The sequence below is a fragment of the Dasypus novemcinctus genome, chromosome 3 (genome assembly GCF_030445035.2).
Source record: "Dasypus novemcinctus isolate mDasNov1 chromosome 3, mDasNov1.1.hap2, whole genome shotgun sequence".
Lineage (NCBI taxonomy): Eukaryota > Metazoa > Chordata > Mammalia > Cingulata > Dasypodidae > Dasypus > Dasypus novemcinctus.
The window spans coordinates 113,857,497-113,871,597 of NC_080675.1; the positions used below are offsets into that span (position 1 = coordinate 113,857,497).

Sequence of the window (14,101 nt, forward strand, 5' to 3'; positions counted from 1 at the left end):
AAGACACTTTCATTTTTTATTAGTTAAAATGTTAAAAAACAGTACATCACTTGGTAACCGAGACATAAAGAGGAGGGTTATAATCTCCTTGCTCTTTCAAGATGTCTGTGTTCTAAATAATGAACGAGACAACATGGGAAATGTCATTTAAAACTCTTCCATTTGCTCCACACAACTCCAGTTCTTACACTATACTTGCCTTCATGCAAAGAATGGTTTTGCTATGGCCTTCCAGTGTTCTGAGAAGTAGTCCGTTCCGTGCATCACGTACACTAATGGTACAGTCATAAGATCCCACAACTAGCAGCTTTCGGGCACCTTCCTGAGCTGTGGCAAGACAGCTGACAGCCCGAGGGCCATGGCATTCAAAGATCTCAAGTCGTTTGTTGTTCTGAAAAATAAGTCACTATCACATGAAGTGGCTGGAAAACCTCAAAACCAACTAACCAGAATTACTGCCTGGATATAAACTCTCAATTCTATACCTCTACTTAAACTCTCATACCCCTGCCATCCTTGACCTCCCAACCTCTGTCATTCCCACCCCAACTCTCTTTGCTGTGTTATGATACCCCTGGTTCCAATGGGGGCAACCTCTTACATTCAAAACTCATTTCAAACTTCAACCCACACCATCCTCATCCTAATTAGGGATTGGTTCTCTTTTTATGCTTTCTCTTCCTTCCCATAAGTTAATGATAATGAAGGATCAATCTTTTTTTCCCCCACACAGTGGTTTCCATGCCACAGACCTATCACTCTTTTACTTTTTTTTGTCATCTAAAATTTATGCAACCTATGTTTTGCTATTTCCTAAAATTTCTATTTGGAAATTGCTTTCTTGGGTAATTTCAGTAAGAGACTCACACTCTCAACCTTTTTTTGTTTTTTTGTTTTCTGACTTATGACTTTTCCTTCTACAGTCTCTACTATCTATCACCTCATCACTTAGAGGACTACAGAAGTTTTTATATCAATTTAGAGAGGCAATTGTCACATCCTTAATCCCAAAACATTCCTTTAACTCAGATTTTAAAACCGTTTCTTTCATTCCCCTATCAGTCTTGTTCACGAAATCTCCCACTTTCTGATACCTCAAAGAATTGTCTTTAGGTATATGCATGATCCAATACTCCCAGAAACCAAGCAGAAAGTAGCAGCTGGACACCTAAAGAATTAAGTAACAATTTCAGTCATCTTGAGGTGCTAGGGAGATGGAGATGGATTGTGGAGTTCAGGAAGATTAGCTCTGATAAATAAACAGCCTTGGCTTTCTGCTGAGAAGCGAGAAGTACAACATTCTAGAAGTATGGGCAAACCAGAAAAAGCTCACCCTTAACAAACCTGAGCCTCCAGTTTTTCTTACATAATGTACAACATTCAATAAAAATTACTGGCATGCAAGAAACAAAAACAGAATTGCCCCATTCTTCAATGGATTCTAATGAAATCTGGCAATAAAACCAGGTACATCTCCAAGAAAAGACACTGGAGAAGAACCAAGCTGGGTCGATCAGGAATCACACATGTGATAACTCACATTTTTATACTATATCAAGTTCACTAACATCTTGCCATATAAAGTTGAAAAAGACACCCTTTCTGAACAGTTTGGCTTACTTTATTGAGAAAACACTCGTTTGTTCTTTATTTTTATGCCTTGGCATAAATAAATTAGTTCAGCAATAAATATGTGAGATTTTTGGAAAAAAAAATGACTGGCATGCAGGCCCTGCCCTGACCCAGATGGCAGAGTGAGCTCTTCAAGTCTCCGTCCCCCACAGAAGCTTTGAACAACCAGCAAAAACTGGCAGAAACATCGTTCTCAAAGTTCCAAAAAACAGTTAAAGGACTGCAGTGACAGGAAGAACACCAAATCAAGGAAAAGGCTGCTTAAAAGAGGTAGGATTTTATAGATTTTAAAAAACTTAAAGGACATATAAGTCAAACACAATTGTGAACTTATTTAGATCCTGATTTGAATAAACTACAATTTAATTTTTAAAAGCAGGAGGCACAGAAATTTGAACAATGACTGTATACTTGATTATATTTAAAAATCATCTTTCCAGATGTGATAATTACACTTTTGTTTTGTTTTAGTAAAGAAGTTGTGGGTTTACAGAAATGATTTCGTTTTAAAGAAGTTCTTTTCGTATTGAAGTTTTTACTGGTTAAATATGATGTCTGGGATTTGCTTAAAAATAAATGAAAAGAGGGAAGGTGAGCAGGAGGTAATAGATGAAACAAAATTCGTCCTGAATTCAAACTGTTAAAGCAGGTGATAGGTACACAGAGTTCCTAAATGGGTACATAAACTATGTTTGAAAACTCCAACAAAAAAAGTCGACACATATGGAAAAAAGAAAAAAAAGGAGGCAGGATTTCCCTGCAACCTGGTTGACCCCTTCCCTACCCCTCACCAGTCTTGTGCAAAGCCAACCATGCTCCAGGGCAAAGGTCTCACTTCTGGAGAAAGCAGACTAACCCTTGTGGCACACACTGGGAGAACATATGTTTGGCCCAATCTGTCTGACGGTGGCCTAAGGGACTTGTAGTCCTAGAACCTGTTCTGCATGTAGGAGATGGCTCACCAAGCTCTCCTACAGAATACTGTAGTTAAGTCATGCTGTCTGAAGCTAGGTATTGGTAGCTGTAGGACATATAGTGCAGAGCCAGGACTATAAATAAACTGATTCCTAGGGAAGAGGAGACAATCATTATTTGTGTAAATAGGGTCACATGCACATGCCCAAGACAAGGAGCATGCACAGAAATATCAGGGAGGTCCTATGCTTTGGCCTGGAGCTATCCCTTAAATTAATAGTATGGCAATCTGCACAGACTGGGAAAGGTGTTTTCTGTTTTACCTTCCTTTTGGGGGGGGAGAAATAAATAAAAAATAAATCTTTAAAAAAAACAAAACAACCATCAATGAGGAGGATCAGATCTGGAACATACCAAACAAAGACTTTAAAAGATGGTCCTAAATGTGCTCAAAAGCTAAAGGAAAACATGGACAAAGAACTAAAAGAAATCAGGAAAACAAAAGATGAACATAAAGAGAACATCAATAGAGAAATGGAAATTATGAAAAGGAACCAAACAGAGCTAAAGACCACATTAACAAGGGAAGTAGATATGGCTCAATGGATAGAGCTTCTGCCTACCATATAGGAGGTCCAGGGTTCAATACCCAGGGCCTCCTGGCTCGTGTTGTGAGCTGGCCCTTTGGAGTACTGCCATGCCCAAGGAGTGTTGCCCCTGCACAGGGGTGCCCATGCAAGGAGTGGCCCTGCATAAGGAGTGCAGCCCTGTGCAGGAGGGTAGACTGCCCAGGAGTGGTGCAGCCCACATGGAGAGCTGACACAGCAAGATGACGCAATGAAAGAGAAATACAGAGAAGAGACAATGTGAAACGCAGCGAACTAGCGAGCTGAGCTGGAGCAAGAGAATGGTTGCCTCTCTCTCACTCCAGAAGGTCCCAGGATAGGTTCCTGGAGTCGCCTAATGAGAATACAACAGACACAGAAGAACATACAGTGAATGGACAGACAGAGCAGACAATTGGGGGGGGGGGGAGAAATAAGGAAAGAAAAAAGACCACATTAATGGAAATTAAGAACTCCTTAGATGGGCTGAATGGCAGATTGGAGCTGGCAGAGGAAAGAACCAGAGAGCTTGAAGATAAGACAACTGAAATCATATAGTTGGAGAAGCAGAAAGAAAAATGAATGAAGAAAAGTGAATGAATGAAGAGCCTAAGGAAACTGTGGGACATCAGGAAGTATACCAATATACTCATTGTGGGAGTCCTAAAAGGAGAAGAAAAAGGGAAGAGAGAATATTCAAAGAAAAAATGGCTGAAAACTTGCCAAATTTAACAAAAGACATGAATATACATATCCAAGAGTCTAAATTAACTCCAAACACCATTAACCTAAACAGACCCACACTGCAGCATTTCGTAATCAAACCACTGACTGCCAATGATAGAGACTTCAGAAAAGCTGCAAGAGAGAAGCAACATGTCACATACAAGGAGCCACAATAAGACCAAGTATCTATTTCCCATCAGAAACCAAGGGTGCAAAAAGGCAGCGGGATATTTAAACTTCTGAAAGTAAAAGTTTTTCAATCAAAATTTTATATTTGACAAAACTGTCTTTCAAAAATGAGACAGAGATTCCTGGATAAAGAAAAGCTGAAGTCTTACAGGAGATGCTGAAGAGAGTTCTGCACGTTGAAAGGAAAGGACAATAAACAATAGATAAAAAGCTGCAAGAAGAAATAAAGATCTCCAGTGAAGGTAATGACATAGAAAAATAAAATGATATTATTGTATTTTTGGTTTGTAACTCCACTTTTTACTTGCTACAGGATCTTAAGGGCAAATGCACAAAATGTAACGACAAATCAGAGGTTTTGAACTCATAATATGGCAAAATGTTAAAAGTGGTGAATCTGGGTATCTGGGGAAGTAAGGGTATGTTGGAGTTCTCTGTGTGGAGTTTGTGTTGTTTTTATAACTGTCCTAAAAAAAAGTTACTGGCACGCAAGGAAACAAAACCACACAAAAGCTAGGAGAAAAAATAGGTGACAGAAATAGATCCACAGGTGTTCCACAGATATATGTGTTATCAGATCAGGGGCAGGGACTTTAAAATAATTATGATTCATATACTCAAGAAAATAAAGGAAATGACGGTGAATTTCCGTAAAAGATACTTTATCACATCAAACCTACCATTCAATCACTCCCAATATATCTTTCATATTGGTTTCCACCTACCTCGACAATACTCTCTAAAAAACTGGATTCCATTGGCTTGTCCAAAGTTGGTATTATCATCAGCTCAGACTCTCCAGTACAATTTTTGGTTAGACCATATTCCCTTCTCTTGATCATTCCCAACATGGACCCTTGCTGCTACCTGGAAATGCTTTCATTAATTGTCAATTACCTAGGAAGTTCCCTACAGCAGTAGTCCTAGCCCTTCCCTTTAAGCTATGTTCTTTTTTACTGTACTATACTAGCACTATAAATCAGGTCTAAATTTAGTCTCTCAGCTTTTCTGCCCATCTCCATCTGTAGACATACTTCTATACCATTGCCTTTGCATTTTTTTCAGAAAACCATTATTTGGCTTTGTTATTCCACAAAATTACACACTTATTTCTCTCATTCCCTTGGCAAGCACTGCAAATGAGACTACTACACTAGCCACCTGTCTGTCCTCTCTATTCTTTCCAAAACCTCCAACAAGTACAGCAGTATGATTAAAAGCTGGAGCTCTGGAGTCAAATTTTTAAGTATGAATTTTGGCTCTAATACTTAATAATTTTTTTTTCATCTTGGGGAAATTAACCTTTCTGAACCTCATTTGTGAAAAAGGGATAATAAAAGTACTTTCTTCATAGGGTTTTTGTTAGGATTAAATAAGTTAATACAAGTAAAGCACTTAGAACAGTGCCTGGCATATTGTAAGTGGCACATTAATACCAGTTACCGTTATTATCTGGTTTTCATTCCCATAACTCGAAGTCAATAATCTTCTTATGAAATCCAATTGCCTCTCATCAATTCTAAATCTTTTAAAATATTATATATATATATATATTTTAAAAGATATTTGAAATGATTGTTTTGGTTGGTAACAAAGTAAGGAATATGCAGCAATCAAGGCAGATATTAAAGTGAAAAACATGGGAGCGGATGTTGCTCAAGTGGTTGAGCATCTGCCTCCCACATGAAAGGTCCTGGGTTCAGTTCCTAGTGCCTCCTGAAAAAACAAAAACAAAGAACAAGCAAAACAAATTTAAAAAAAAACAACGCAAGGAGGCTGATGTGGCTCAGTGGTTGAGCACCAGCTTCCCACACACAAGGTTCCAGGTTCAAGCCCTGGTTCCCAGTACCTAAAAAAAAGGGAAAAACCTGAAGTAGAGTTGCCAGATAAATACAGAATACCCAGTTAAATTTGAATTTCAGATAAATAATAAATTTTTAGGTTAAGAGTGTCCTTGCAATTTTTGAGACATATTTATTCTAAAACATTCTAAAGCTTTTTAGTTTTTTTTTTGTTATTTGATCCTGTTGATTATATACTCTTTTTCCCTTGGCTGATACTATATTTGGGCATAACATAGTAAACATTTCTAACATACTGTTAAAAGATGACCAGATATCTTTTACATAGTGCTACATAGTGCTACAATTAATTAGTAATAGTGCTACAACTAATTAATTAATTAGAACCTATCCCCTTCCTTCAACCTTAGTCTAACCTTTCATGTCAGCTTCCTGTGTTATTACAAAGCCCTCTTAGTGGTCCCCCTACCTCTAGTATCAGTCTTTTCTAATCTCATCAATTCTACAATGATGTTTTCTAGAATACAAATTGGATGTTTCCCACACTTTAAAGCCTACAGGAAAGTCTAACTACCTGAACAAAGCACGAAAGGTCCATCAAGAACGGGTCCCTACTCATTTCCTAAGCCTTACCCTGGGGCCAAGCACATTAAAGATGCTCACATGAATTTATCTTCGGATTAGGAAAGAATGACGTCATGCGGGCAAGAAGGCAAATCTCTGACTTAGTTCATCGTACAGAATGGGCCACCCTTATTAAACCCTAAATACGTTCCGAACACCATCAGTGTCATTCATATTCAAAGGTATTTAAGCTCATTTTTCACAGTGCTGTTCTTAAAGTGAAACAGATTGGGGTAACCTGTGACTCATTACTTGGCCCCAAATCTTCAGGCATGGTTTAACTTAGCAGAGTCACATTTTGGTCCTGTTACATTTGAGTCTAAGCAGACAAAATGAAGATCTTATTTCACTCCCATCAGAAGATAACAGATTTTCAGTAATGGCTAGTTTTGTTGCTTCCTGCCACAAGAAACCATGAAAATGCCTACCTTCTACTTCCTCCCAAGTACACACAATTTTCAAACAGTATAGGCAATCAGACTTCTCTCCCCACAGCCACCAACCTTTACGTTGAAGGTGACCACAGTGCCATTTGCCAGTCCTACATAGAGGACTCTCCATCTACTGTGAAGGCAGAGAACCCGGTCTTCCAGCTGTAACTGCTCCACGCACTCTCGGGTCTGAGAGAAGAACACAAAGCCTAATCAGGAAAGGCTAGGGGCAATTGGAATGTGAAAACAATTCCTTCTGAAAGCAGTCTGTTTGAAATGATTCTTATGAGGAAAAAAAAGTGGCATCTTCTATTTTGTAGATGACTATCATAGGTTTTTTCCCTTTTGAAATATGATGCCAAAGACTGTCAAGCTGCTAGTAACAACGAAAACAAATATAAATTCTAATGTTAGCCATGTTTCTAATTTGGAATGTAAAAATTTTTCAAAGGGCCATATGACTTAGATATTAGTCTCTTAAATTAAGTGGTCAAAGATACATTACATTTGACTTATAACACAAATGGAGATTATATTTGCAAAGGTGCATTTTAAATAATTCCATTAAAAGAATTCATGCTTTCCTGCAACTGATTGCCTATTTGAAAGCTCCCAAATTCCTCCTTCAAACTGGTGCCAGGTTGGCTGGGCCATAATTACCAAGGAAGCTTCTAAAAAATATAGATCCCTAAGCTTTACCTTCAAACCTTAAGATTCTATTTCAGTAGGGTCTGGAATCTGTACTTACAAAAAATTTCCTTAATAATTCTGATGAACATTAGGATTAAGAATCACTGTTTGATGTGACCTTCAAGAAATGGTTTCCACAAATTCCTCAGAACTCAATTATAAAGACAAATCTAATGACCTAGAACTTAAAAATAGGGCCAAATATATAGTAGATGTTCAAGATTTGTTGTTGAATGATACTGAGACTAAAAGGCCAAATGTACCTTTTAAAAAGAGTTTGAATACAAATTTTTAAATCAAGGTGGCTGTAAGTGAACAAGATGGACAAGATGTGGGGGCTGTCAAATTCTTTGATCTCTTTTCCAAACCTTCTTTCACATCTAAAAGACAAAGTCTTTTAAGTCATTCAATTCCTACCCCACCCAACAAATTACAAATAAAAATACAGCATATGAAATTTGTAAAATATAGAAAAAGACAGCAAGCGTGCATAAAGGTTAAGATTCCCCATGTGAGATCTTTTTGTAACTTTATGGAGGAAGCAGAATACCATACAGCAGTGAAAAAAAGAAGAAACTATTTGTCCATGCAACAATATAGACAAATTTCAGGCATAATAGTAAACAATATGATATAATGTAGTATGATTATATGTATATGAAATTCAAGCACAGAAAAAGTAATCTATAATGACAGAAGTCAGAATCGTGGTTATCTCTAAAAGGGGGGTGGTTACTACAAAAACATGAGGGAGCTTTCAGGGAATGTAAATGGTCTATATTTTGATCTTTGTGGTGGTTACACAAGTGTACATCTATGTAAAAATTCATCAAGCTATACTTAACATTTATGTACTATACTGTATAAAATTAAACCTCAATTTTTCAAAACAGGCCAAAGTTATTTTTCACTAATGTACAATCCCATTTAATCCCATTTAAAAACGCTTAAAAATACTTTGCTAATTTTATGAGATGAGAATGGTACTGAGGCGGCAGACTTGGCCCAGTGGTTAGGGCGTCCGTCTACCACATGGGAGGTCTGCAGTTCAAACCCCGGGCCTCCGTGACCCGTGTGGAGCTGGCCCACGCACAGTGCTGATGCGCACAAGGAGTGCCCTGCCATGCAGGGGTGCCCCCGCGTAGGGGAGCCCCACGCACAAGGAGTGCGCCCCGTAAGGAGAGCCGCCCAGTGTGAAAAAAGTGCAGCCTGCCCAGGAATGGTGCCGCACACACGGAGAGCTGACACAGCAAGATTACACAACAAAAAGAAACACAGATTCCTGTGCTGCTGTCAACAACAGAAGCGGATAGAGAAGACGCAGCAAATGGACACAGAGAATTAGACAACTGAGGTGGGGGGGAATGGGGGGAAGGGAGGGAGAGGGAGGGGGAGGGAGGGAGGGAGAGGGAGAATAGTTCTAGTGGTTGCTCTAGGGTAATGTTTCTCAAAGTGTGGCCCCAGATCAGCAGATCAGCACCATATAAGTTGTTAGAAATGCAAATTTTTGGTCCCTACCCCAAACCTACTGAATCAGAAACTCTGGGAATGGGGCCCAGCGATGTGTGTTTTAACAAGCTCCACAGGTGAAGTTGATGCATGCTAAAGTTGTGAACTTTAGCTCTAGGGACTAAGTCTTTAAATCAAAATAATCTACTTCATGGTATTACTGACTTGGCCCTAGTAAAATACAAGAACCTTGAACCAACATATCTCCATTCTCTCCCCACCTTAGTGCTCCAAACATCATATATATTTCATCCAGATATGTCATAAAGGTAATGATGTAGTGTTATAAATATTGCTTAATTATGTCTTTAAAAGAAATTAAGAATATAATTCTTCCCCCACAACCCCCCAGATGGCTCCCTCATCTGTTTCTGAGTTGTTTTTGCGCTGTCTGCTTGTTCTTGTTTTTTGGGTTTTTTGCTCGTTGTCTGCTTATTTTTTCATTAGGAGGCACCAGACACAAAACCCGGGACCTGCCATGTGGGAGGTGGGCACTCAACTGCTTGAGCCACATCTGCTCTCAAGAATCTAATTTTTTAAATGCAAACAATTTTCTCTCATTTTTTCCAATGCATTTGGGTTTAGAAAATTCTTTCTCAAAGGATATACCCCCTTATAATTCTTTCAGGTTTAAAAAAACTTAACATACTACTCTACTCCACCTAGGATTAATTTTGGTATATGATATGAAAAATATAAACAACAGTAAAATGAAAAAACAAAACAAAACTGGTAAAGTGAGACAGAAAAACACGGTTTAGCTTGAAGCCTCATAAATACTTAAGATTATACAGTGTGCTAACATAGGTCAGAAGCAAAGAAGAAAAGTCAAGAAGCCAGAAGCAGCTGCTTCAGTGTCTCCACTCAATACAGTAAATATAGTCAAAGCAGTTCAATATTATTAACTTTGATTCCTCTGGACCCACCTACCTTAATATTATAACAGCGAATGGTGTGATCACTGGAACCAGTGTAAAGAGCAGCATTCTTCCCAGAAGTTTGATTAACCAGGAGGCAGTTCACTTTAGAAGTGTGACCCTCAAAAACACCAATGCATTTCCGACTCTAAAGTTTAAGCACAGATCAGAATACAGAAGGATTAGATAACACATTTCCTCAATAAAAAGATGCTAAAACATATACCTCACCTAGAAGAGTGCCTGGCACACTAATGGTATTCAGTATGTATTTGTTTACTGAATGCCTAGTAAACAGTCACAAGTACTGAGATATCTCCAACTATATAAGCTAGCAGAGCCATACCAAAAAAATCTCCCGGCAATTCACTATAAGTTGATTTGAAATTTAATTAAAACGACAAGGCTCTCCAACATGTGGACTAAGGGTCTAGAAAATTCTGTAGTTCATTAATTATCATGGGAAATACCTCCTCCAACACCTCCCCAACATTCATTCCATCCCTCCTCTCTTCTGAAACAACTTACAACTAACCTCATCACCAACTCCAGGAATGCAGCCTATCAGGGTAATCTCACCCTCCTTGCACAGATGATTGATTCAAGAAGTAAAGCATATATGACAGTTTGAATTCAGTGAATCCCCCAAAAAAGAGATTATGTTTTTGAACTAACCCATTCCTGTGAGTGTGGAGCCCTTTTGATTGGACTAGATCAGTGAGGTGTGACACAAGTTAGGTTTCTGTACTTTTGTTGGGTCTTATAAAAATGGTAACACAGAGGAAAAGGGAATTCTGCTATTTTGACTCAGCTATGTGAGAGAGAGGATTCCAGGTTTGCCTAAAGCTGCAGAAAGGCAGAGAAGCCCCAAGAGGCTGAGAGAGGTCCCAGAGTCTGGAATCAGCAGAGCACAGAGGTGTGGAAAGCGGTCTCCAAGGGGTTGCACCCAAGGTGCAGCTCAAGGCTGAGGAGACAAGCCCTGCTATATGCCTGATCACCATGTGGCAGGACCTCAGGATCACTTGTAGCTGACTTTGGTGAGAAATCATCTCTGTTGATGATTGATTTGGACATTTCACAGCCTTGGAACTATAAGCTTTTACCCTAAATAAAATTTCCATTAAAAAGCTAATCCAGGGAGTGGATGTGGCTCAAGCAGTTGAGTGCCTGCTTCCCATATGGGAGGTCTGGGTTCAGTTCCTGGAGCTTCTTAAAAACAAAAAAACAGACAAATGAAAAAATCAACTCAGGGGAGCCAACATGTCTCAATGGTTGAGCGCTGGCTTTCCACATACAAGGTCCTGGGTTCAATCCCTGGCCCTGGTTTCTCAAAAGCAAAAGAAAAAAACCCAATCCATTTCTGGTACTTTGCATCAGCAACCCTATGACAAACTAAGAAAGCATAGGACTCCTTTTCTGGGAGGGAAAAGAAACCTCACTGGCAACTATCTTGCGAACAGTAGGGGAATTAGTTTTAGAAAGAGGTGATACCAGAGAAGTCAGAGAAGAGAGACAGAAATTAAGTCCCCTGTGACACCACTGAACCATTCAACCAACCATATCAAAAGCCAGTCTAAAGGCTACCCCTACCTCTGGAAAGACAATAAAATCCTCTTACTGTTTAAGAGAGTACGGTTTGGATTTTCTATAACCTGCAACTAAAAATCTTCAGATTTATGCATCATCTTACCACCAGATTATAGGCTCGGACAGTTTTATCTGCTGAGCAAGTATATAATAAATTCCCAAATATTTGAATTGCATTCACTGCAGCTTGGTGCCCCTCAAAGCTCCCTTCTGTGGGCTCATCATCATCTCCTGGCTCTGAAGATATTTCTAGAAAACAAGAATATGTTTCAGAGACATACTGGCTAGAGTCTGAAAAGACACTCAAAAATCAAAAGCCTTACACAATGTAGTGGTCCTTGGATTAAGCCAAAAGATTTCTTTAAAGTCTACTTCCCCTAGCAAAACACATTTTTTAAAAATTTAATGATCTTTAATGAAAACTTAATACTAATTAATTGAACAAACAGAGTCAGATAAGAAAGATGTGGGTAAAGCACAGAAAAGGCCAGGATGTGAGGACTTAGGGATACCATAATTGCTGGTCAAATCAATCTTCTTAGTGATAAAACCTCTGTCTCTCCTATTCCATAAGTATATTTAAGTAGATTTAGACTTTGGCTCTAAAATATACAAGATTTTTTTCTGTAGTTTACTTAAATAAAACTGAAAAACCAAATACCTGAAGAGTTCTTTGATCCTTTTATGGAGGAGATCACAGTCTGAGTTTCTGCCACACTAAAAATAATAGCAAAAATCTTCTTAGCATCTGTGTGAGTAGGACTGGTATTAAAGACATGAAATTTTCTGACTCACAGGATTTTTCTAAACAATAGGCAAAATAGAATATAAGAGTTTTTCCATGTGAAATTTCTATATGAAGGGAAATAAAAGTAGAGTGATAACAACATCCAATAAAGAAAACAGAAAATATCCATTGTCAATGTGTGATTCTTCCATCTCCATAACATCGAGTTTATATAAATTGTTTTTAAAAAAATTCTGATTCATAACAAAAAAAGGACTTTTTTTTTTTTTTAAAAGAAGTTAGTGAAAGCTATTCTTATTGGACCAATACCATATCCTTACCTTACAGGGATGCCATCCTTATAGCGAGTGCCAATCTCACTGGTAGAACTAACTTCATCACAACCAGAACGAGAAGCTCCTAGCAGGTTTTGCTCTGTAGAGTTCCAGATATCATTTTTAGATGGGCTGTCTGGTTTCTCTTCTCCAGATTCAGAAGAATCAATGGCTACTACTTCTAACTGAGGATTAGGAAGTTCTAGGACTTCCAGAGATGAGTCACTATCTGGCTCATCTCTGATGCTTTCTTGCTCCTGGCCAGGTCTGCCATCTTCCCAGGTAGAAGTTGTTACTTTCCCCCCTTTAGTTAACTTTCCCGTTTTTACTTTCCTTACAGGTTTAGCAGTAAATACATCTTGTTCAGTGTCACTATTCTCAGGAACATGGGTAGCCCGTAGAGATTTCTTCTTCCTAAGTTTCTTCTTTTTCTTGTTTCCCCTAGTTTCAGCTGATGTCAGAGTAGATTCTGCCTGTTGCTCAGGCTGGTCAGCTGGAGAGTAGACCTCCTTCTCCAAAGGGGTTTCCGAAGCAAAGGACAATTGTGGAAAAGAACTGGTACAACCTTCAGACCCACTGTTGCCTTTGATTGGATCTTCGCCTTCTTTATTTATGCTAAGATCAGTTGATTGGGAATAGGGAGGGTTTTCTCTGTTTCTGGTATTTCCTTGCTCCACAGTAAACTTCCGTTCTTGGCTAGCCTTTTGAAAACTCTCTGTTAGGTCTGATAAGGACAATGTTGCAGTGATGACTGGATAAACTGGACTATTGTCACTGATCTCCCCTGAATTGAGAAGAAATAAATTATTGCATCTTTTTTTTTGTTTGCTATTTACAAACTGAATATTATTTATCACTGATTAAATCTATACCAAAACAATGAAGTTTCAATGATATATTAACAAAACATGATTTTAAAAGCTGTTATCAGAAACGTAAAGGGCAAAAAAAGAAATAAAAATAAAACAAAACAAAACAATTACCTCACCCCTCAGCGTCCCATAACCTACATACATTTCTATTATAGCACTTAACTACATTTTGCCTTGCATTAATCCCAGAAATAATGTACATGTTTTATTCCCAATGAAAGCTCCTTGTGGGCAGAGGTTGTTTCTATTGATCTTTTTTGTGTTTTTTTTTTTTTTTGAGGTACCAGGGCAGGAAATTGAACCTGGAACCTCTGATGCGGGAACCTGGCACTCACCACTGAGCCACATCAGCGCCCCTGAACTGGTTTTTTCACTTGTTTGCTTGTTGTTTGTTTTTAGGAAGCACCAGAAATTGAACCCAGGACCTCCTGTGTGACTGCTTGAGCCACATCCCCTCTCTCTATTGAGCTCTTATCTTTCTTGTTTTAAAATGTCCACATTTAACATTGTGTTTTTATTCTTAGTAGACACTTAAATATC

General features: G+C 38.5%; 1 protein-coding gene across 1 annotated transcript in view; it reads right to left on the reverse strand.

The window, feature by feature from the left end:
- Positions 1 to 14,101, reverse strand: part of ZNF106 (zinc finger protein 106) — a 113,214-nt gene that overhangs the window by 9,367 nt on the left and 89,746 nt on the right. Inside the window, exons 11-16 of the mRNA XM_058294010.2 lie at positions 12,696 to 13,473; positions 12,289 to 12,344; positions 11,731 to 11,876; positions 10,054 to 10,188; positions 6,997 to 7,113; positions 200 to 391 (exon numbers count right to left, since the gene is read on the reverse strand). Coding sequence (XP_058149993.1) covers positions 200 to 391; positions 6,997 to 7,113; positions 10,054 to 10,188; positions 11,731 to 11,876; positions 12,289 to 12,344; positions 12,696 to 13,473 — 1,424 coding nt within the window. The remainder of the gene's footprint in view (positions 1 to 199; positions 392 to 6,996; positions 7,114 to 10,053; positions 10,189 to 11,730; positions 11,877 to 12,288; positions 12,345 to 12,695; positions 13,474 to 14,101) is intronic.